The sequence below is a fragment of the Alternaria incomplexa genome (genome assembly GCF_024043165.1).
Source record: "Alternaria incomplexa strain BMP 0042 chromosome Unknown scaffold_7, whole genome shotgun sequence".
In the NCBI taxonomy this organism is placed as follows: Eukaryota; Fungi; Ascomycota; class Dothideomycetes; order Pleosporales; family Pleosporaceae; genus Alternaria; species Alternaria incomplexa.
In genome coordinates, this window is record NW_026249856.1 from 377,039 (window position 1) to 400,891 (window position 23,853).

The 23,853-nt window shown below is 55.1% G+C and overlaps 7 protein-coding genes across 7 annotated transcripts; 2 read left to right on the forward strand and 5 right to left on the reverse strand.

The window, feature by feature from the left end:
* Positions 1–658: 658 nt before the first annotated feature.
* Positions 659–2,106, reverse strand: J4E90_005309 (uncharacterized protein; the record flags this gene model as incomplete). The annotated part of the gene is made up of 3 exons (XM_051434863.1): positions 659–1,159; positions 1,218–1,871; positions 1,933–2,106. The coding sequence occupies 3 exons, from the start codon at positions 2,104–2,106 to the stop codon at positions 659–661; spliced, it is 1,329 nt and encodes a 442-aa protein (XP_051290887.1).
* A 721-nt stretch (positions 2,107–2,827) lies between these two features.
* Positions 2,828–4,952, reverse strand: FYU1 (putative UTP--glucose-1-phosphate uridylyltransferase; the record flags this gene model as incomplete). Its single annotated transcript, XM_051434864.1, has 3 exons — positions 2,828–4,195; positions 4,351–4,446; positions 4,848–4,952. The coding sequence occupies 3 exons, from the start codon at positions 4,950–4,952 to the stop codon at positions 2,828–2,830; spliced, it is 1,569 nt and encodes a 522-aa protein (XP_051290888.1).
* A 1,432-nt stretch (positions 4,953–6,384) lies between these two features.
* On the reverse strand, positions 6,385–7,228 carry J4E90_005311 (uncharacterized protein; the record flags this gene model as incomplete). Its single annotated transcript, XM_051434865.1, has 2 exons — positions 6,385–6,576; positions 6,623–7,228. The coding sequence occupies 2 exons, from the start codon at positions 7,226–7,228 to the stop codon at positions 6,385–6,387; spliced, it is 798 nt and encodes a 265-aa protein (XP_051290889.1).
* A 509-nt stretch (positions 7,229–7,737) lies between these two features.
* Positions 7,738–9,669, forward strand: J4E90_005312 (uncharacterized protein; the record flags this gene model as incomplete). The annotated part of the gene is made up of 5 exons (XM_051434866.1): positions 7,738–7,802; positions 7,853–8,046; positions 8,094–8,823; positions 8,870–9,464; positions 9,517–9,669. The coding sequence occupies 5 exons, from the start codon at positions 7,738–7,740 to the stop codon at positions 9,667–9,669; spliced, it is 1,737 nt and encodes a 578-aa protein (XP_051290890.1).
* A 1,835-nt stretch (positions 9,670–11,504) lies between these two features.
* Positions 11,505–12,473, reverse strand: J4E90_005313 (uncharacterized protein; the record flags this gene model as incomplete). The annotated part of the gene is made up of 1 exon (XM_051434867.1): positions 11,505–12,473. One exon carries the CDS (start codon positions 12,471–12,473, stop codon positions 11,505–11,507), a length of 969 nt encoding a protein of 322 aa, XP_051290891.1.
* Positions 12,474–14,325: 1,852 nt separating this feature from the next.
* J4E90_005314 (uncharacterized protein) lies at positions 14,326–18,464 on the forward strand (the record flags this gene model as incomplete). Its single annotated transcript, XM_051434868.1, has 4 exons — positions 14,326–17,587; positions 17,636–17,885; positions 17,939–18,336; positions 18,391–18,464. The coding sequence occupies 4 exons, from the start codon at positions 14,326–14,328 to the stop codon at positions 18,462–18,464; spliced, it is 3,984 nt and encodes a 1,327-aa protein (XP_051290892.1).
* An 803-nt stretch (positions 18,465–19,267) lies between these two features.
* On the reverse strand, positions 19,268–22,837 carry J4E90_005315 (uncharacterized protein; the record flags this gene model as incomplete). Its single annotated transcript, XM_051434869.1, has 1 exon — positions 19,268–22,837. One exon carries the CDS (start codon positions 22,835–22,837, stop codon positions 19,268–19,270), a length of 3,570 nt encoding a protein of 1,189 aa, XP_051290893.1.
* Positions 22,838–23,853: the final 1,016 nt, after the last annotated feature.

Sequence of the window (23,853 nt, forward strand, 5' to 3'; positions counted from 1 at the left end):
ACCCAACTCCATGGACCCCACCATCAACACCGACACGGCATAGCCGATGGGTCGAACAAAGCCTTCGAGAACCCACCAATCCATCCCACTTGATAAACTGTTCCTGCTCAAAATTCTTTAAGCAGCCTCATAAACTGGCCCCTGACACTCTGACTCCTGCTGCAACAAAAGATCTTAGTAAATGAAATCCCACAACAAAAAGCTTAAGCGACAGGATATTTCCGGCCAGACACACCGTCCTGCACCCCAGACACATACCTATGCACGCGGGGATCTCGCACCCGGTCTCTGTCCCGATCTCGATCTCGATCTCTTTCGCGACTGTCGTCTCTGTCTCTGTCCTCGTAGCTGGAGTTTCTCTTGTCGCGGTCTCTATCTCTATCCCTGTCGCGGTCTCGGTCGCGGTCTCGATCTCTATCTCGACTTCGATCATGGCGATCGTCCCATTCGTCTTTGACTCTATCGTGACTGCGTGTGCGGGCTGAATCGCGGGCACGCTCGCGCGGGTATTCAACGTCTTCCGAGTGGCGGCGGTGGGAGCGGCTACTACCGCTTCCCATTGCGTATGGGTCGCGGTCGCGATGGTGTCTCTCTCTGTCGCGATCGCGCTCTCGTTCGCGCTCACGAATGTAGGGTGGTTCAGCGTCTCGAGGTGGACTTACAGGATGTACGGTTTGGGGACCCCACCGCACGCTGCTGGATGGGACGGGTCTATAACTCGTGCGTGGCGGCATGACGGGTCGTGAGAGGTAGTATTGCTGTTTCTGTGCTTCTCGCTGGGCTTGCGCGACTTGGGTCGCGAAGAGTGGGGATTGAGTTGGTACATATACGTGTTGGGGAGATGTTGCTGTTGAAGTTCCTTCGTACATTCGGACTGGGTCGTGTTGATTTGAGTAACGGCGCGCCTCATTGTAGGCGGGAAAATAGCCCGGCTGCGATATGGGCGGCTCGTGAGATCGATGGGTACGCAGTACAGGATTTTGTCGCCGAGGAGACGGGCGATCTGGATCTGAGTCGGAGTCTGTTGTTGATAACGAGGATTCGCGTCGCGGTGGGTGTGGACGCTTGTGGGCGGAATATCGGGGACCTGGTTGAGGAACAGGTGCAATGGGTGTGGCATCTTCATCTGAGTACCCGTCGCTTCCGTACCCGGTGCGGTCTGGGATAATCCTCTTTCCGGCGATTCTAGTACTCAGAGGATTCAGCATGTGTCTCACCCTCGAGATAATAGCCCCCGGCCTTCCATGGTCCTCTGCGGGCCTTGGAGATTGCTTCGAGACATGGCGCATGAAGGTCGGCCGTGGTCTTCCATTCCGATAGAGCGGGTCTTCAAAGTAGCGGTACGCGCCGGACTTGTCATCTGCTGAATTTCCCTCGCTGTCCGTCGAAGTGCGCGGTTTTGGCTCTTCAGCCGCACTGCCCCCATTTAGCTCCTCTTCCGCCTCCTTCTTAAGTCTGGCGGCAACGCTCTGATACCACGTCTCCATCGCATCATCCGGTTTCTCTGGGAAGCACTCCTTGGGTAGAATTTTAGGGAAGGTGCCCCCCGTTTCCAGATCGGGTATGTCATCCAGCTCCACCGCCTTCTGTAGGAAAGGCACATGCTCTTCTGGCCCTAGCAGCAACTGTATTGTCTGCCATGTCACAAAGCCGTCCTTCTTCAGCGCAGGTATGGTAGGACTCGAGTAGCCGTCGTCGTCTGGTGCTGGTTGCAGGCTGTGGAATGCGCCGAGTGACCGATATATGAACGCGACGGATGAAGGTGGTGTGTCTGTGAATAGTACGTCGTAATCGCCCCCAACACTGCGATACCAAGCTGCGATTTGCGACGGCGTAAGATCAGGCGAGTCGTTTGATCCGAACTTCTGGCTCTACCGTGGCGCATTAGCTTGAGGTCTCCCAGTGGACATCTAAAAGCTACACTCGACTCACAATGACGTAGGCGATGCCCTTCAACAGGCGATCCAGCAACGGGGTCCCGCATTTATCTTCCTTGAAAAGGTAACCCCAGAAATCGTATGCTTCGCGATGCGCCGCATCCGCTTGCGCTAGGTTCGCGGCGCGTTCGTCCTGGAACTCGTTATGTGGCATAGGTTCGGGTGACATTCTGTCGATAGGTGGGAGCAATCGCTATTAATGGGCTCAGGCATGCAAATCTTCGGCTCGATGCTCGGAGCTGATGCTCGTCAGGTTGCGATCAACCCCGCTGCGTGCGACGCGAGGATGCAGGCGTGTGGAACGCGACAAAACGGCGTCAGGAAGCCACGGCTGCTTATATCAAGTGCTGTTCGCCGCTATCAGCAGGCATCATCGCTATGTAAGATACAGGTGACTGGCCGACTGCGCCTCTGCACTGCGCAGGAACCGGGAGATTGGTGGGGGTTGTTGTTCGCGGGTTGGGTTGGCTGCGTGGCTGGTGACATTCTGACATCACCGCGGTAGGGCCGCAAGGCTGAGATGGCGTGAGGCCGCAATCAGGCACCATTTCTTGGAAGTAATAAGCTGCAGATGGGTCAGTTCTTTGGGTTGACATGGATCTTCTCCATACTGGAGATTAGCTTACTACTAACCACATCTTACTAGCTTCAAACACAGCGTGTGGTGAACTCAAGCAACAACAAATGGATCATTATGGATTGTATTCAAGATGCATTTTGTCTATGATGATACGTGAATCATGGACATGCGTGACTATTACGCCCCATTACCGCCTGAGTCTTTTGCTCAAGTACGTTGCAATGCAGTCATCCCTCGTTACCAGTGGCTAAAGAAGACCTGTATCCTCAAAAAATCTATAAGAACTGTGAAGAAAATGTCGACAACCACTCTAGTGCTCGAGCAGCCTGAGCGAACCCTGGACGACGACGTTCTCGAGGATGGAACCCGGGGGAATGTCGATGGTGGAGCCCTCGGTCGCAACAATGATGACAGTGCCCTTGAGGGTGACACCACGGCCAAGGTTGACGGGACCGGTGATGGTCAGATGGTCAAGCTCGACAATCTTGGGGATGGAGGGGATGCGGGCCTGGAAGCTGGAAACCTTCTTGAAGTCGCTGCCGAGCTTGATCAAGGGAGCAGGGCCGAATCGGTTGGGGTCAATCACCAGCTGGCCGTGCTGCAGTGTGTACAGATCCGACTTGACGAGCATCAGGTCAGAGCAGGTCTTGACGGGCAAGAAACGTTTTCGGGGAACGTTGACACCGTGCGCGTTCTTGAAGTGCTTGATGGCGGCACCGACAGCGGTCTCGAGCTGGAGAACCGAGATGTCGGCCTCGCCCTTCTTGTCGGCAGGGATGGACTTGCCGTTGGGGATAATCTCCATGGCAAGCTCGTTGGCCTCAACAACGCGCTTGATGGCGGCGAGGTTCATCCAGATGTTGTTGGTGTTGAAGTACTTGAACTTCTTGATCGACTTGAACTCGTTGACGTGCTCCTTGGGAACCTGGGCGATTTCAAGCAGACGGACAGAGCCCTCGTAGTCAATGATGGTTCCACCCTTGACATCAGCCTTGGTCTTGTCTGTCAGCTCCATGATGTACTCGGCCTGAGAGTCGACCATGTGCTGGAGAATGCGGAGATCGACAACGGCACCCAAATTGTCGGCGTTGGAAAGGAAGATGTACTCGATACCACGGTCCATGAGCTTGTCAATCATGCCGGTGTTGTAGAGAGACTCGAAAACGTCACCGTGACCAGGGGGGTACCAGTTGGCGATGTCGGACTTGTTCTCCTTGGGAGCGGGCAGGAGCGAGTCCTTGAGGATACGGGGGTATCTTGACTGGTTGAAGGTGAGGATGTCGATGTTGTGGCCCTCGTACTTCTTGATGATGCTGGCAGTGTCGGTGTCGGTGTTGAACGAGTTCATCAGCACGAACGGCACGTTGACATCGTATGTGCGGTTGAGGTACTCGATCTGTCGTACTGACAGGTCCAAGAAGGACATGCCATCACGGACCTCGATGACGGACTTGGGGCCAACGCAACCCATGGAGGTACCGAGACCACCGTTGAGCTTGACAACCGCCAACTTGTTCAGGTATTCGACAGCCTCGGTGTTGGCCAGCTCATCGTAGCTGACGACCTGCTCGGCCTTCGGGGGAGCGATGCGGTTCCAGTCAATGGCAGTGCCCTTGGCCTTGTCGTTGAGGTATCGGCGGAACAGAGCGAAGAAGTTGTCCATCTCAGTCTCGAAATACTGTAGTGGGTCAGTAAACGCTCAGAATGACGTACCCTCCAAATGCCCCTCCAAACATGTTCATAGCTTGTAGTCGCGAGATTAACCCACGCAAGCATATCGAAATGTATAGGTGGCAGATGAAGATGGAGGGGTATAGAAGGATTGCGACTGACCTTCTTCTCAGCGGGGTCTGTGACGGTGTCGGCGAGCTTGTTGAGCGCGTTGCGCATTTGCGAGGCGGCGACATTGGTGGATGTGTTCTCGAAAGCCTGCAAAGTCGTTGTTAGTTGATTGAAATCGAATTCGAGGTGTTGGAGTTGTTGAGACGGTACGTGTTGTCACCACGACATCACTCCCGCGGGGAGTAGGCGATGCGAATGCGGGGCCAATACTCGAGAGTGGCAGCGAACACCAACTCAGATGGATCGCCTCGTCCGCTCGTAGGAAATCGCCTTGAAGTCTGGCCGAACGGCGTATTGCGATCGACCAGCAATCGTGGCCGCTCAATGCCAGCTCTCCTCGGTCCCCACCATACCCATGTCGAGACAACGGGAAGCGGTGAGGATAGCTGCGTCCGCTGTGCAGCAACAAAACCAATGCAAGCAAGCAGCGCTGGAAAAAGCAAGACGCACGCCGGACAACTGCAGAAACAGAGAGAAAGAGTACTTACCACGTGGGACTGCGACTTGCCGTGATGGCGTTGGGATGAGAAGCCACCCTCGCCGCCCTCGGCAGCGGAGGGCTTCAAGTGAGAAGGAATCGCGCGAGACGCCATTGTGTATGTTTGAGGAGAAAAGAGGTTATTCCGTGAGGAGAGAATGGTGTAGGGAACAACAAGTGTTGGGGAGCTGGTCTCCTTAAAGGCAATGGGTCGCGCTTGGCGTTGAACGTGGGGCAAGTCGAGAACAAGCTATGGCCTGGTAACGAGAACAGGCTCGGGGTTTGATGGCGATGGTGAAGAGACGGTGTGAATTTGCCTTTTATACATGCAGGTCATTGCCGCTCAAGTACTAGAAGGGCAGTTACGACCGCAGCATCTCTGCATGGCAACGGCCACGCCACCAATAGTGCCTGCCCACGACGAAGTCTTGATACTTGCTTTCACACCATCATCAGCCATAGTGCAGCCATTACACCTCCTGTGCAATAGCTTCGGCTAGTAGCTGTTTTCACCCCAGCTATTCTGGTATCAGATTACAGCCCTCGAGCTGTTCCACCCAGCTTCTCACTCAGCTCTCACTCAGGTCTGACCACGTTACTGTATCGTGGCTTCACAACAGTTACACTTCCAAGTCTTCACACCATCCCGCGTCTGCCCGAGTCAACAGTGACTATCGAATGGCTGCGCGGCCGCCTATCTGCTCGACCTCACGATGCACAATTGTTGAATAACTTTTCGGAGAGCTATGTCGATAAATTGAAAAGCCCCTCATCTGGCCGCCGCGCTAGCAGGGGGCTGCAGTCAGCTTGACGTCGCGCAGAGACCGCTCTTCCGACTTGCTCCCCAACAGACTTCCCCGGCTGGGAAAGTTGCATTTTTTTCCACAGTGGCGACTGCGCGATGCAACGCGGAGGCGAATGCAGCGGGGTTTCGGGTGATCAAGGGTCTTTTGCATCTGCATATCGCGGAAGTGACTTGGGATGAAAGATAGTGGCTGCAGAAGTGGAAAGTGGCAGTGGCGCAGGTACACGTCTGCATCGCTTGGACCACGTGGGGGATCTTCTGCTACTAAGTCGGTGTATTCACGCAACAACGATGCCCATGCTACGACAACAGCCTCAAGAACGCCCACCTCCACTACACATGCCCGTGTTGAAACTTTGCGGGAATTTACTTAGACTATTTCTCGAATTCCGACAAGGGCCATTGATCGCATTATGCCCAACAACAAGAATACCATTTAGGTGTACCAATGGCCCAGCCTGGAGGAACTCGCGATACCAGGAACCGAAATGGCAGAAGCTTCTACAAGCTTAGACGCTTGGCGGTTCCCGACTTCACGCCGTCAGGCTGTAAGACAGGGACAGCTATGGAAGTGGAGACTGAATCGGTACCGGTTGCGCTAACGTACCTCCCCTAGCACAAGTCAGGAACAGACATCGTTAGCTGTGCCCGTGGCTGGCGTCCGAGAAAACCTGCAGACGTTTCCACAGTCACGGCGACGCTTTGACTCGCTGCGGCAGTTTGCTAGTGACACCACCCCACCCTAGCTCGACCGTACGGGTCGTGTTATCTCGACGGCTGGCGCATCTGCAAAGGGTACCGCATGGGGCTTGCTAATTCTCAGCTTGATCCACGCGTTCTGGTCCGCCTCTTCTGTGAAGAATCTTTGTCTGAGCTCGTCGACCAACCACGCAAGCAGGCTCTCGATCGTTTGGAATGTAGAGCCAGATATCAACTACGCTGGTCAGTCGGTGTGTACGTATACATTGTGCTGTGCATACCTCGAATAAGAAAGTTTCTAGCTGAGGGTATCCCTCCACACGAGAGTCAGCCATGTTGTCAACCCAGACATTGAGGACCACGGGCTGTTTCTGCAGCCTCTCATTGGAGTTGACGCCAATCAGGCACGGGATGCGGACGTTGCGCAGGTACAGTACGTTCGAGCTGGTGCCAGACCCTTCGACGCGCGAGGTGATGTGTCCAGCGCCTTCGCCAAACATACTGCCTTTCAGGTAACAGACGTCGGTTTCGATCGCGTATACGTCTGTCGAGCCTGCGACATCGCGGACGCATTGAGAGACGGCATTCGATAGAGCGACGGTTGACATCCATGCCATGGAATCATCTTTAAAGCGCGCTTGTATCGCCTTGCTGAGCGTGCCGTAGTGCACAGTGCTGTCATCGACGGAGTCAGTAGAAGAAGCTGACGTGAACTGCTTTCCGAGTGTCAACGTGACACTGATCAGGGCCCGCTGCTTCTTCTCGCGTCCCCAAACATCTTTTCCTGCGTTGACGACGACCTCGAGATTCTGGACCATAATCTTGTCATAGTGTCCACTGGAGGCCACTTCGGCGTCCCACTGGGCCTGACGAACGACCTGGCTCATGACAGGAATTTGGTTGGCAAGTTTGAAGAAAGGTGTTGATTAAAGGGACAGAGTGTATCTTGGTGGGCCAAGATGATCGTCTGAAATTTGGGTGACTTGTTCAGGATGTCAGTATGGGGTATCTGTGCGATCACATAGCAATTATGCTAGACGACAAAGCGCGTGGGACAATTGTTGGGTCTGCGATTGACAAAATGCATTGTTCTTTTCGAATTCCTCTAGATCTCATCATCTGGTCTGTGAAGTACTTGCGCATGCAGAGGGCTGGAGGGCTGAAAGAGGGCTGAGATGGTACTCACCAGGCTGAAAGTGAGTTGGGTGAGGCTCGTGGTGGGGTATATGACGAGCGCCCTCCAGATGTCTGCCGCACGGACGTTCCTGCCAGAGCTCCGCAATCGAACATTCTAGCTACCCATCAAACTATAATTCAGAGCCTGTCCCTCGCACGCGTAGTACCAAAAGATTCGCAGTCACATTACAGAATCAACCACACGCACAATACCTCCACCATGGCCGACGCACTAAAAGCAGAGGGTAACAAGCTCTTCGCAGAGAAGAAGTTCGCCGAGTCCATGTAGGGTCCCCGCAAACACAGCCTAGCGACGGTTTACTAACAAATCCCAGCGAGAAGTTCTCCCAGGCAATCGAACTCGACCCCCAAAATCACGTCCTCTACTCGAACCGATCCGGCGCATATGCCTCGCTAAAGGACTGGCAAAAGGCTCTCGACGATGCAAACAAGGTTACCGAGATTAAGCCAGACTGGGCCAAGGGCTGGGGACGCAAGGGAACGGCGCTCCACGGCGAGGGTGACTTGGGTATGTATAGCGCTCCTAGGAGAGATGACGTCGCTAACACCCAATAGTGGCAGCCACAGAAGCCTTCGAAGAGGCACTCAAGCTCGACCCAAGCAATGCTCAGGCAAAACAAGGCCTCGATGCCGTCAAGCGCGCAGTCGAAGCTGAGGCGAACGACAGCGGTGTCGGCCTCGGTGGCATGTTTAACGACCCCAACATGATCCAGAAGCTCGCGGCGAACCCCAAGACAGCCTCCCTCCTCGGCGATGCAGAGTTCATGGGCAAGCTCCAGCAGCTACAGAAGAACCCGAACATGGCTGGCCAGTTCATGCAAGATCCCCGCTTCCTCTCCGTCATGAGCGTGCTACTAGGCATCGACATGTCTTTCGGTCAAGGGCCAGGTGCTGGAGGAGCAGGCGATGCAGGCACAAAGGAGGCCGAGGAGGACGTCGAGATGCCCGACGCGCGACCAGCTCCCGAGCAACCGAAGAAGGCGCCCGAGCCTGAACCGGAGCCCGAGCCAGTAGAGGAGTCTGAGGAAGACAAGGCTGCGAAGAAGGCAAAGGCCGAGGCGGACGAGCTGAAGAAGAAGGGCACCGAGTTCTACAAGAAGCGACAATTCGACGAGGCTATCGAAAACTACAACAAGGCATGGGAGACACACAAGGACATTGCATACAAGACCAACCTTGGAGCTGCCAAGTTTGAGAAGGGTGACTACGAGGGCTGCATCCAGGCTTGTGAAGAGGCTGTCGAGTACGGTCGTGAGATCCTGGCCGACTTCAAGATCATCGCCAAGTATGTCATTCCCAATCTTACACCAGCCATTTGCTAACACACGCAGGGCCTTTGCACGTATCGGTACCGCGTACGAGAAGATGGGCGATCTCGCCAACGCAGTCAAATACTACCAAAAGGCACAAACCGAACACCGCACACCCGAAGTCCTCGCAAAGCTCCGTGCAGCGGAAAAGGCCAAGGCCAAACAAGAGAAGGAGTCATACATCAACCCCGAAGAGGCTGAGAAGGCGCGTGAGCTCGGCAATGCTAAGTTCAAGGAGTCCAACTGGCCCGAGGCCGTCGAGGCATACTCCGAGATGATCAAGCGCGCACCAGACGACCCAAGAGGATACTCCAACCGCGCTGCCTGCTTCATCAAGTTGCTAGAGTTCCCATCGGCTGTAGCAGACTGCGACGAGGCGATTAAGCGCGATCCAGACTTCATCCGAGCCTACCTGCGGAAAGCCCAAGCCTACTTCACCATGCGCGAGTACAACAAGTGTGTTAACGTATGCGCGGAAGCCATGGAGCACGACAAGGACGGCAAGAATGCACGTGAGATTCAGCAACAAGAAGCCAAGGCTCTGCAAGCACAGTACTCGGCACGCGAGGGCGAGACCGAACAACAGACCATGGAGCGTATCCAGCGGGATCCAGAGGTATGTCGACCCATACATGTTTCATATGAGAGCTTTACTAACACACACTCAGATCGTCGGCATCCTCCAAGACCCCGTCATGCAGGCCATCCTCCAGCAAGCCAAGGACGACCCCGCAGCGCTGCAAGAGCATCTCAAGAACCCCAGCATCCGCTCCAAGATTCAGAAGCTGGTGCACGCTGGTGTCATCAGGATGGGACGTTAGAAGCAATTCCTCTGATGGCACCCGGGTTCTCATGCATGCTCGTGCCAAAATTGATCATCAAGCATGGTTTTGCGATCATTCCACACACATATTTTGTATGACTAGACGGGAACTTTCTCTTTTTCTCTGCATAGCGTTTAGGTAATGAAATGTCTACGATTTCTCCTGTTCACGTATGACTTGCCATGATGAGACAAGTGAGATGAACGAATATGCGTACATGTATTGCGGTAAAGAAATGTAGTTGCCTGTTGCCAAACTCCACGGTATATGTCTTCGTTAAGTCTCCACCTTCCCTAATGCGGTCTTCACATGGATACGTTAAAGCGAATGTGTAAAACACCGTACGCCCATCCCTATACCCCTTCCCAAACGAAACCAACAGATACATTACACTCCCCTTAAGTCCACTTTCCTCCTATCTTCCATATCCTACAACCCACTAATAAAATCCAACAACCTTAACAACGCACCATTCTCAACTCTACACCCTTCGCCCTCCCTCTGCGCTCTCCGCAACCCCTGCGCCAACCACAGCCTAATCGTATCCGGATCGAGGTTGCGGAAGTTCTGCTGGCCGATCATGACGAAGGCTTGGGCACACAGCGTCGTGCTTTCACTGGGGGACGGGGGCGGTTTCGTGGAGCAGGATGTGCATTCTAGCGTGTTTGTTGGAGGTGGTGAGTTTGGAGTTGGGGGGTCGTTGCAGCAGGGTGGGGGACCGGTTATCGTGAGGGTTGTTGTGTTGGTTACTGTGAGGTGGGTGTCGAGGGACGGGGCTTGTGTTGATGTTGGCGTTGAGATTGAAGTTGGCGATACCAAGGACATGTTTGACTGTGACGACGTCGATGGCGACGGCAGGTAGAAAGAGGATCCGCCCAAGAAGGAAAGGTCGCTCATGTCTGGGACATGCCCGTGGACATCAGGGTAGCTGTCTAGTTGCGGGTCGATGAGCTGATCTGGTTGGATGGATGTGAGTGCTAGCGAATCGGTTTGCTGGTCGGGTAAAGCGGGAACGGGTGGTCTGGGTATATCTTGAGATGTAGGTGCGTTTCCTTCTCCTATACATCTTGCTCCTTCGTTTACATCGTTGTTGCTGGTATTCTGTCGTTGGGGTTGTTGGTGTGAGCCCATTGCACATCCTCCTGCTTTCAGAGCGGCGATTTCCGCTCGCGCCTCTTCAAGCAACTTTTCGGTCTCGGCGAGCTTTTGCTCGAGAGAAGCGACATGATCGCGCTGTCGAGCGCGGTGTCTTCTCTGGTTCTCGCGCACGCGGTTCAACGTGTGCTCTGCTGAAACGCGTGACTTGCGGCCGTTGCCGCGAGTCGCTGTCGGTGCGGCATCGGAGGTGTTGTGATCTGACGCCGATGAAGAAGTGGGTGATGTCACCATTGCTGTGGATGCTGAAGAGGGTTTTGGTGGGCTGGAGATTTCACGGAAGTGCTTTGAGGATTTGTGGAGGATTTGCGCACGGAGATGCTGGGCGGCTTCGAGAACGTTGAAGCGTGCCTGGGTGGAGGTGAGGCAGCGGGTGTAATAGCTTGGCGGTGACATATCGTTTTTGCGGGGATCTTGAAACACGAATGTGGTTGCTTCATGTTCGGGGTTGTCAGAACATGAGCACATGCGAAAATTGGGCTGAATGGATTGCGGTAGTAATTTCGGTCAATATGAGATGCACATTTGTTAGCCGACTTTTGAAGTTTGTTTGAAATTACCTAGGTACTTTTGACGTTACTGACGTGTGTAGGCTATTCCTTGTCGCCAGCCTTTCACGACTTTGACATCCAACATGGGAAAATAAGTATGCCCAAATTCGATAGCTCTCTGTAAAATCATACCAAGCCCCGTAGGAAAAGCTTGATCCGATGATCCATCCAATCTACATCCTTCGGGTTCGCCCCACCGCCCGCAATATGTCCCCAGATACTGGGCACTATCTCCACCGTCGCATTTTCCAGGCTCTTAGCTTCCTTCTCGCTGACATAAGGACGGAAGTACTGATCGTACTCGCATGGCATGAGCAAAACCTTTGCTTTGATGCTTTTGAGTGCCGACTCTAGATCCTCCGCCTTGGTGCACCGAGTGATGTCTCCGCGCTGCCACATACCCAGCATTACCAGAAGATCGTCACCTGTCCAACCTTCGTAACCCTGAATAGTAGCCACATCATCCCAGTCTCGCAGTTGCTGGAAGCCCATCTCTTTGTAGCATTCTTCGTCGAACCATTCGGCGCTTGTCAGCCACGCTGAATACGCCTTTCCAAAGGCCCTGATACCCCTCTCGGGACTCTTTGCGCTTTCCAGCGCTGCCTTCGGTCCCTCGAGGAACTGGAAGTTGTGTCTGCTAGTTTTGGCTGAGGAACATACGATTACGGCGTGCTTGATGAAATCAGGGTGCGTTGTTACCCAATGGTAGGTGATCTGGCCGCCCATCGAAAATCCTAGCATGACGTCTACCTCTTTGATACCGAGCTCTTGGGTAAGAAGCTGGTACTGAGCATTGATGCAGTCCAGGTACTCAAGGGTACTGGGGAAGTCGGGCGTGTTTGAGGGGCTAGAAGATTCGCCATTGCCGAGAAGGGCAATCAGGATGATCTTGTGATTCTTCAGAGCGGCGTTGGCATGTGTCAAGGTGGTGTCGAGACGGCCTTTGAAGCACGTGTGTACAACTGCTATCTTGCTGTTATGCGGGTTGAGGATCTTGTAGGCCAACTTGAGTTTCGGCAGTGTGGTGCCACTGTGGAACTTGAAATCGGAAATTTCGTACGTTTGGAGAGGCTCGGAGCTGGCTTGAGACAACATTTTGAGATGCAATGGAATAAACGGCAGAAGCTATGGAGATGAGGGGAAGATGAAGTTTCGCGGGGTACTGTGCTGAGGGTTCAGAGTGCCGATGCGATGACGATAGTATGGGGCTTTCTTCGTCATTGGCGCATGGCTCTGCCCCACTTGCGGCTCTGGAAGACCGCGGTTTGGTGTTCGTCGGAAGTCTAATGTGTACTTTATTCATCCATCGGCCAACACCGGCTCTCATGATGCTCGGTGGAAGCATGGAAGTAGAGAGATGTGCTGATGCAAATGAAGATGGACAGTTCCTTCTTCTGTGCATCATGTGCCCTAGCAGCCAACGGATATATACTGCAGAGCCGTTCACTGCAGGTCTACCGAATTTGCAAGTTTCCTGCTGGGATGTTTGGTGGTTACTGCTTATGGGTTCATCGGGTTGCGCCACCAACGGCTTATAGTCTGGTAGATGAGCGCTCATCTTAATCCTACCATGTCGGCACACCACTGCATATCGGTAAAGGCCATGTGGCCAATAGCGGACGACCAAGACCGCTAGCGTCTGAAGTAAGCACCGGTTGTTCGTGTTGCATCGCGAGACGCGCTGAATGGGAAAGTACTTGAAGCACTGCCAAAGGCACAGTCCTTTCGCCTCGAAATTCTTGTGGCCGTGTTGTGTTGTTCGTTCGTGAAAGCGGAACGTCAAGGCCTCCGTTCCGAGTATATTTAGACGTCGGCCAGGTGGCACAGCCGAGGCTTGCGGTACGCTAAGGAACCGCTACCCCTGTCGCGCCTTATCAACTCCAGTGTTGTTTCGGGCATAGCCCATCCTGTGGTCTTCCCCTTTGGGAGACTCTCAATAGCCTTGCAAGCGAGGTATCGTTGAGCAGTTGGAGTCTGTTGTTGTTGTCGCCATGTTCCTCAGGGGGTTGTCGAGGTGCGCACATGAAGACGAGAGTGAAACACATGCCACGCACGTCATGACGATCTCGACAAGCTGGGGCCAGGATCTACGTACATAGAGTAAGACGTTGGGCATAGAAGACCGGGCAGTGCTGGTGGTGAGATGACAATGGAAACCACATGGAGAAGTCATTGTCGATGCGCCGGATACAACAAGGTCAATATTTGAGCCGCACACAGACTACAGGCGCTGCCGCCAAGGGAATTATATACGACCGCATGTGGTAACTGGGTGAATGTAGGACCGAGTGCGCGGCGCACAGACGGGATCTGGTGGGCTGAATGTGGGGTGTGTCGACGTTGGCGCTGCGAACACGAGACATCTGCAGACGGCCGTTTCCAAGCATAGCCGTAGCCGGCAAGCGACGCAGAATCGCAATTTCGCTGTACGGCTTTACGCAAATCTTGCTCGTGTAGAGAAAGCCCGAGGCAGCAGACGCAAAAGGAGTTTAGGATACCGCTGCAGGCATGCAACGATAAGCGGGCGGCGCGCAATTAGCTTCGACCCTGGGCAATTTAGCTGATAAACTACTCCGCAACTACAGCGGCGGTTCCACGACGTTGTTGGGTCCTGGCTTGGTCCGCATCTCGTGGCTTTCCTCCCATCTGCCTTTCTTTTCACCTGTATATACCTGACGGCGGCATTGGTTCTTCGCATCAGGCAGTTTCATGTGGCCGGACCCTGTTAGAGAAGTGACAGACTCTCGGAACACTTTGGCCAGCCCGTCGTCGCCGCCGCCAATAATCAATTGAGCCCCAGGGACGGCAAACACGACACACGCAGCCTCGACGCCAGGCACGCGATCACCCCGACGCGCCTCACCCGCCATTCACGGCGTATTCTTCCACCACCCACGACCCCTCCCACCACCAGTGATAGCACCAGTCTTGGTCTGCGGGCAGCACCATGGTGGACGCACAGGATGCCGGGAGTAAGCTCTTCTCCAAGAGCCGCTGGAAGACCAAGATCTTCGAAAAGACCAACGAACTCGCCGCCGCCACACAGCCCAAGACGAAGCCGCCCTCGGACGACCACGACATCAACGACTTCCTCAAGCCCTCGACCGACCGCGCCGCCCAGCAGCAAAAGGACGCCGCTGCCGCTGCCTCAGCCTTCCTCCGACCCCGCATAGACGTTGCGAGCGCCCAGCGATGGCCCGGCGCACAGACGATCCTGAACAGCGCTGCTGCTGCCGGAAAGAGCCCAGGGCCCGGCGGTCTGAAGACAGGCACGCGCAAGAAGGGCTTCACCGTGAGCTTCGTGCGCACAGTCCCCGAAGTCATAGGCCATGGCGGGGACGAGTGCGAGGACCCCGTTGTGGAAGTCGCGAAGAACAAAAAGGCAGCGACGATCCCGGAACCGGAGAAGGTGCAATCTCAGACGCCGCAGGACGATGCAAATCTGGGAGCGCGCAGCAATGGCATAGGCAGGACCCCCTCGCAGACCGAGTACAGGACAAACCTCACGAGAACGCGGACGAACCCCGGCGAGCTGTCCCCACCACTTGGCCAGAAGATGCAGATGGGTCAGATCAACACCCACGCTACGCAACTGCCACCCACACCGCCGCGCTACATGGGATCTATGGGCTTGGGAGACCGACCAAAGGGCCTCACCAGGGCGCCCACTGGCTTTGACGGAATACCAGAGCCTATATCTATCCCTCCTGGAAGGCGACCCAGCACCAGCGAGGACTCTGTGTATTCACAGGATTCGGACAATCTCTCACCTGTCATGTCGAGGAATATGTCAGTACGCGAACCCACTATCCAAGAAGAGGACGACTTCCAGCCAAAGCCGCTTAAACGCACGCAGACTGGCTTCAGTACTCTGGGTGACGACGATCTGCCCTCGCCGGTGCATGCGATACCTTCGGTGCCCATGATGCCAGAAAGACATTTGGCTGAGCAGGAGGACGACGGCCCGAGTTCGTTCGCTGCGAGGGTGAAACAAAAGATGCGATCGGAAGAGGGCAGAACACTACATGAGGCATCGCAACGGGCAGCCTCGGGTCAAAGACGGGACTCCGAGACGAGCTCACAGCAGTCCCTCGTGGGCACACCTCCTTCCTCATATGCCACACCGGCCGCAGCCAGAACACCTCTAGAGACACCACAGTCCGATTCCAGGGGATCTCCTCGGATGAGACTGGACACTGAGGACCCTGAACGATCGAGAGCCCGTGGGCCCTCCCCAGGACGGCCGGGAGCGCAATCACCACCATCCGCGTCTAGATCGCAATATGTCGCATTTTCCCCTTCACAGACACGCGCCTCTCCTGCTGCACGGTCGGATCCTTTTATCAATACGAACGTACAACGGATTCCGTCGATCAAAGAGAACGCTCTTTTCGGGGCCCTTGACGACAGCCCAAATCTCCCAACTCCACCCCAGCTTCCCCCGAGTACATCTTATTTCTCGTCCGCTCAACCTCAACTGCAGCCTTCTTCACTTCCCCAGCCTCTCGCCATCTCAGGACCTCCCAGCCAGTTGCCGTCACGAAACGCATCTGGTGCCAGTACCAGCGCCAAACCCGCTGCTCCTCTCGCTCGTTCGGATACGAGATCTGCAAATGATTCCGCATACCGGGACTTTGCCGAGCGCATCACGCACATGAGAGGCATCTTCCAGCTGACAGCTCAGCTCGGAGGCAACCTCAATAGTCACTCGCCGATGCAATGGCTCAGGGTTGCTACTTGGTGGTTCTTGAAAGGACGTACTGGGATGGAGAACCTGATCAGGAGTCAACCCAAGTCTGCCGAACCGATACAAGAACGACTAGCTCAACCGCATGTCGACCTAGCCAAAGTGTGGTGGATCATTTCTGAAGTCCTTCCGAACCATCCCAGCTTACAGGGTTATGGCAACGCGTCCCCTGATGCGCAAGTCGACATGGCAAGACAAGCCGGAGACCCTGCGAGTGCGGAGGTGTTTGATATACAGAATGCGATTACCCACTACCTGAAATTGCTTGTGGGGTCGATGAAGAAGCATCAAAGCATGCCTCCAACGCAAGCTCTTATCCAGGGACAAGACCAGAAGATATGGGAAGAGTATCCGACATTCCCCGCAGACGCAGCGAGCGTGCTAACCTCCGGGCTCCCTGCTCCTAACGGCAGCCAGTTTAGTCTATCCCAGTACATACCCCTTTCCGACACCAAGACCGACTTCTGCTACTTCCGCATGTTCGTCAAAGCCTCGATCTCGACCGATGACCCTGCGACCGACCGCATTCCGATGGATGCTGTTGTTTCTGTCATGCGGTCTAAGGACGAGTATCAAGTCAAGTTGGCCATCTGTAGCCAAAACAGCCTCATCAACCTTTTAGTGGGCTCAGGATCAGTACTTGGCTGGAAAGATGTCAACTGGAAGCAGCAGGTTTCACAACTTACTGTTCAATTGAAGCACGGGTTTGTTCTGACACTTGCGCTGCACGAAAGTGACTTCCGTAGTCTCTGGTCTATTGTCAACCACACGAACCGAGTCGAGTCAGACCTACGAGAACGGAGAGATGAGCGCTTTGCTTGCAAATTGTACCTCCAGGAGGCGAGCTACCGGGATCCTGCAAACCCATCAGCATGGCCAGGCGATCGGATTCAAGGCTGCAAGCTGATGGTGTTCCAAAGGATCGAGCGAAGTAGTGAAGGCACAGGAAAGCGGAAATTGCATCGAGGCTACCGTATGGTTCTGGTTACGCCGCAGCAAACCAAGCAAGTCAGCTTGATCAACCATGAGCTCGGAACAAAGCAGGAGCCCATGAACTTCGAATACGTCACCGAAGCTAACCAAGCTCCGGCGTTGAGACTGCGATTCCGTGAAGAGAGTGCGGATAAGAAGCTGAGGACATGTGCAGCTCACCTCGTCTTCCAGAGTGGCAGGGATCGAAACGACCTCTTTGGCACATTCACGTCCATGAATGTCGCAGAAGGCGAGACTACCTTCGCTCAAGTCGCACTGAAAGCATTCCACATTGAGAGTGCGGACCAGTCAGAGGGCTTTACTTCGCAGGGTAGTCGCGTGCTGGAAAAGCTGCAGTGGGTGGAAGCCAAGGTTATGAACCTGGATCCAGAAGCTGCAGGGTTAGAATCAGCACCCACTGTCAAGAGTGAGAGTTTGAGGATCATGTGTCGACACACAGCCGGTATCATCTCTGACCGCATGAACTTGGGTAAGTTGAATCTTCTCGGATGAACAATGCAATACTAACGACTTCCAGGATCTGGCGAACTTCTAGTCCGCCTCCCAGTCGACGGAGCCGCCGAACTCACACTCCTCCGCGAAGCTCAACAAGACATGGCTGTAGCTGTCGACAGCAGCCGAACTGACCCCGCCGTCCCCGACGAACTAGCCAAGCTTCTGAAGACACTCACAAGCGCCTCGACAATCCGACGACTAACCTTCAACTCTTTCAACGATCTCCACACCTTCCAGTTGGCTGTTACCGGCTTCCACGTGAAATTCGACGGGTACGTCTACCCCCCTCACTGTTCCTTCTGACACCTAGCTAACACTGTCCCAGTCTCGCAAACTCCTTCTCCATCTCCCGTCGCCGCATGGTCGTCCCCATATACAAACAATGGACCGCCACACGCATCCGACTCCAAATCGTCGAGCAAGACAACATCATCCAACTCCTCGCTTTCTTCGAAGACTTCTCCCACGCCGACGCCATGAACTTCCAGCTCCGCCTCACCGACACGTTCCAAAAGACTGACAAGAACGGTCAGTTCGGACTCAAGCTTGTCGATGCGAAATTCGCTCTTCCGGTCGATGAACGCAGGGGCGAGGGCAAAATCCAAAAGGCGGAGGGCAGACTTACCGGTTGGTCTGGTACGAAAAGACGATTTGTTTGCCTAGATGAGATTGAGTATCCGGGCGAGCATGATGATATTCTCATCATGTTTGATTCTGCTGAGAGTAAGTCATGCCCACACCATTTCATAAAAGGGACAATGCTAATATGAATAACAGCACGCGATACCTTCGCTGAAGCCTTACCCGCTGCGACCATGGAGCGCAAATTTACCGTTCGAAGGAAGATATAAACTCCCTTCCCTTCCCAGCTTGCTGGACTTGGAAGACTAGCTGGCTTGCATAACCACCACCACACACCATATACCACAGATGGACACTTTCCTTTGTAACCACCAAGCGCGAAGCTCGCTTCCCCATTTCCTTCCTCTTCTTCTCTCTTCTACTCCACACCCTTCTGGACAAAGAAGACAGGCGCTTCTCCTTCACCCTTTTTTTTTTGTCTTGGCGTTTCGGAGCAAAATGTGACACGAGATATCACTATTGGCATGTAGGGAACTCGGGGTGTTGGCTTGTCAGGACTTTCTAAGCATTGTTGGCATATGTTTGTTAGCGGTTGTTTCGATATATACCAGAGTGTGTTCGCTGTCAAATACAGATGTCTGAATGGAAGCAGAGTTGTTCGACTGGATATCTCGACTGAGCAGTTGACTGATGCAGAATGGGTAAATGTGTGAAGTATGTATTACGTGTATAGATAGTATGCTATACAGATGAAGCGACTGAGCTATGTCCTAATTGCTCTTACGCTCACATCCGCTTCCCAAACTGAAATGCAAGCCGAATGAAGAAAAATGGAACAGCAAAACCCCATGCCCTAGTCCCAAACCTATCCAGGTATATAGCCAAAAATGCAGAACAAGTCGTGACGTCGTAAAAGAAAGAAAGAGGTAAGGGGGATATGCAATATATATGTGTGCTCGGACGAAGAGATAAGGGGAATCCAACTACTTGAAAAAGGACCAAATGGAAAACGCCAGCCAGCCAGTCAAGCCTTCTCGCAAATCAAAAGATGTCAAAAAGGAAGAAGAAGGTATCACACCGACCCCGTACCAACAGGATCAACATAATATCTACTCCCAATACTCCTGCGAATCTTCTCGCGCCTCTTCTCAGTCCGTCGCTCCCTCAGTTTCTCTTTAACACCGGAAATACCAATGTATTGGACGTGGTATTTCTTTAAGCCGGGCAGACTCTTGCCCTGGCGCCAGGACCCCCTACCACGCCGACTCTGTTCGTACTCGATGGATACAGTGGAGACGTTGTCGGGTAGGGAATTTGTGCGACGGAGGTCGTGGCTTGAGCGGCGTTTGGAGATGCCGCCGCTGCGGTGGCGGCCGAGAGGTGCGGTGGGGGCTTGGATTATGACTTTGTCGGGGGAGGCGAGATGGCGCGCTGTACGGGGGGTGCGGAAGTGAGGAGGGAGGGTGATGTGGTGCCGACGTTTGTTCGTGCCAGCACGTTCGAGACCCATGGAGTTGCCGATTAGGAAGCCGCCGCTGCCGCGGAAACCGCCTTTGAGCTTGTTGCTGATGGTGCTCGCGCGGCGGGGGCGCGAGGGTAAGGGTTCTGGCTCTGGGTCTTCGATGTCGCTGGTGTCGCCGCCGGAAGGGAGGCCGTTGTCTTCGTCCGAGTCGTCTTCCGAGTCGCCGTCTTCGAATCCGTCCCAGAAGCCGCGGGGGCGCCAGAAGGGGTGGAGGGTGCCGTCCTCTTCGTTGACGCTGGGGACGGAGGGGTTGCGGTGGATGTGCTGCTTGAATGGGTCGCTGGTGTACCGTGTTCGGTTGTTGGAGGCGCGACCGAAGAGTGGTGTGATGAGGTTGTCGGAGTAGCGCCGCGCTCGCTGGAGGACAGACAATCGGCGCTGGGGGTGCGAATCAGAGCGCTCCGGTGGTCCTGGTGGCGGGGGTACCAGTTGGTTCTCGAGTTCTTCCATGGGGGTGGGAGGGATAAATTTGATGATGGGTGGCTCCGGTGGGTCTCGGGGGTTCGTGAGAGGCGATTCTACACCATCAGGCTGAGGTAGGTCGAACTGTGTTGGGGGTGTCGAGGGCTCGAAAGTCAGAGTGGGCTGGGGGTAGGGCTCGTCAACCTCCTCGCGAGCTTGTTGAGGTGCCTCAGGTGCCTCTACGAATGGCTGACTGGGTGTACTCCGCACCTCACGATCGTCCTGCGGTGTGAGATAGGTGTTGCCAGTTATTTGACGCTGCTCTGGCAACAGTGAATTACCGCGTGACTGCTGTACAACGAGCAGCGAGTGGTTGTTGTGGGGGTAGATGCTCACAGCAGTCGCCTCGGTGACTTCGACCGTATCGGAAAACTGTGAGAACGGCGTCGATTGAGAGTACAGGTGCCGAGCATTGGCGTGCTCCTCAGTCCGCGAAGCAGACCGAGAAGCGGATTGGTCGAAACTGACGCGGCCATGGTCTCCAGAATCAGGGCGCGATGCGTTGCTGCGGCGTTTCACCTCGTCCGTCGATGTGCGATCCTTCAAGATGGGACGCACTGCCATCTCGGGAGAGAGAGATGCTCGCTTTGCCCATGAGACTGGCCTTGCGCCCTGACGCAGATGAGGTGAAGTGTCTTTTAGCGGTGAAAACTTCTCCAGGTTCTCAGATGTAGCAGGATTCTGCTTAGAGTCAACAAGAGTAGCTGACTCTGCAGTCTCACGAGCCGCAAGTAGTAGACGGACTCTATCCGTCAGCGCAGACGGCACACGAGTCTCTTCAACAGGATGGCTCGCACCCATGAAGACATCGCGTTCGGCTGGCCCATCTACGCCCTGATCGGGAAGATTGGGCAGTGTGTTCTCAAGATTCGCCGGCAGTTTCACATCGGTAACCACTTGTGACTGTCTTCTGTTCTTGCGCGATGTGGGTGACGTCCGACGTGGCTTTGGCGATAGGGTCGGTGACGGCGCTCGAACAGGAGGCGATGGAGCTCGCATAGGAGGTGATGGTGCTCGTACAGACATCCGTTTGACGGGATCCTCCATCGGTGCAGGACTTTCGGAGGGCCGCAGCTCTGTAAAGTTCCTTGGCTTCGAAGACAGCGTGCGTCTGGTGGCTTCCGGCGCCGAGTTGACTCGCTTGTGGTAGCTACCGCCTGATCGCGCGACTGTGCTGTGCCGACTAACTATGTCCGCTGCTGGCTGAAGTACGTTTCGTATCGACTCTTGATGGGCTAGTGTATGCGCCGAGCTATCGATAGTCCTCTGTCGCAACGACAGCGACGGGGACATGATGCGCGATGAACCGACATCCGAGTTAGTGCTGAACCTCGCACTCCTGTCGGCGATGTTCGTCCTCTTGTGCACCAGGCGATGGGGCGGCACTTCGTCGTACTGCGAGATCATTGAGTTGCGATTCGAGTGGGTCTCAGAACCGAGATTCGCAGGTGAACTGTAGTCTCTCCTGTATGCCATGTTCCGCCCAGAGTGTCGCAGTGTTGGGTTTCGTCGCGGTGGAGTGATATTAACGTACGCCGACACGACCGTCGAGGCCACTGATGCTGTGGAGAGTCGCTTGTTGGTGTTGTCGCGTTGCCTCTCGCCCGTCATGCCTCTACCCTCCGAGGGCCAGCCAATTGAATGCGCAAAGTTCTCGATGGAGGGCGTGACGGGACTGTTGTGGCTGGCTTCGACGCGTTCGCGCAGACTGGAAGCGCGTCGGGCTCGGGTGCTTGGGGTTGGCGAGGCGGCTTCGACGATGGTGACGGCGGGCGCGGGTTCTTCGACGGCCTTTGCGACGGGTGACGGGATACGCGCTGGAGCGGATGACTTGCGAGGCGTGCTGGAGGGCGTTCTGCGTTTTCTGCGAACCGTTACGTTCCGCATGAGGTCTGTGTTCCACTCCCGATCTGGGATATCCTCGACCACCTGGGATCCCTTGTCCTCTTCAGCACCGACCGTTGAGTCCACCGGTTCAGCAGTGGGGAAGTACGGGCCTTGCTTGTTCGTGGGCGTGACATCATGCTGGTCGTGCTCGAACGCCAGGCCCAGTCCGCGGTCTTCCTCGACGGTACTCAGCCTGTCGTTAGCAGGTGTTGCGGCTCTGCTGTCTTCGCGGTCCGAGGAGAAAGGGTCCTCTCTGGCGGTCTGGAAGGAATCCGCGCGCGAAGAGGGATATGTGTATATCGGGGGCCGTTCGAGCGTCGCAGTCGTGCCATTGGTGCCGTTGGAGGCGTTGGTTCGCGGAGGACTGGGATCGGGCGTGGGAGGACTGCGCGCATTGACCGGCGTGCTGAGAGACGATTTCTGCGATATAATCGAGTTCCTTACGCTGTCGGCATGTAGCGGTTGCTCGGGCATCTGTGCAGTTCTTCCGTCCTGGGAAGCTGTGGGCGGAGTAGGCGGGAGGCCGCTGTCAGCTCCCGGCAATGCGCCTGGAGACTGGAGCGGTGTATTGTGCTCGCTGTCGGCTATCGAATCCGTGTCGTCGGTCGCTTGTGTAGTATAGGAGTAGTCGCGCTTAAGGGGCGCTGCAGCTCTCGAGTAGGTGCGGTAGTCGTCGCTACGGCGCGGCAGGTGTTTCGGTTGGCGGAGATTCGGCGAGGCCTTGAAGGATGATTCGAGCATGGCATAGACGTCGGACTGAGGTTGTGACATGGTGGCCAGGCGCCTCACAGTGAAGGCGCACTCGAAACTCTATCCCCGTCTGCCGTCCCTATCGCTGCTGGCCCGTGTACCGGTGCAAGGTGGCTCTTCCTGCGGTTAAGAAGAAGCCATGACCCGCGAGCGCAAGACGGCAGTGTTCTTCTACATGCGACGCTGATGTCGCTTTCCACCAGTCGCAGCGCTCAAGAGGTATGCAGGCTGCCGTGGGCGCAGGGCGGTGGGTGGTGACGCAGGCAGCCTCGGGATTGCAGTGCCAAGAGAACCGTTCACGATGCGATTAAGCGGGCGCACGATGGAGACTCGACTGTCACGATATTTTAGGGCGGCCTCGGATCCAGCGAACAAGATACGGCGGTGCGATAGGGCGAGGGCAGCGAATTTGGAGACGGGAGGGTCGTCTGCGGAAGGAGCAGGTCACTGCGCAATAATCGATGCGCGCCGAATTGGTGGCTTTCCAAGCTTCGGGCGACGGCGAGGTAGCGGCTTGGGGTCCAAATGGTCTAAAGAATCTCTCTCCTGGAGCGGTCCTTGGAAAATCGGGAAGATGCCGTGGTGGCGACTATCTATCGAGAAAAGCAACAATTATCACTCCGGGCATTACTATGGGAAGGCGCTGTGGTTGGAGACGGCCGTAGCAGCTAATGCTTCACCATGAGCTCATTCGCTCCATCGCAGGGTTAAGTCCCCGATCCCACCAGTCATCCCCACGGAACACAACGCTTTTCTGCACTACACCTCCTCTCGTCCCAGCCTGCGTCTACGGCAGGCAACCCCTCTTTCCGTGCACCACGTATGTGACGGTACTCCCCGGCCTGCATCGACTCGCGATCATGTGCCAAAGTACCTTTGTACCTTTTACTAGAGCGTGGCTAGCCTGCATTACAGCCCAGGCGCCTACCTGAGGGATCCAGACAGCCTCAACTATTTAGCTACTTATTCCAATTGCACAGGTTTCAGGTGCATAAGCCACAGTACAAGTCTCGGTCACAGCCGTTGGACTATCTCCC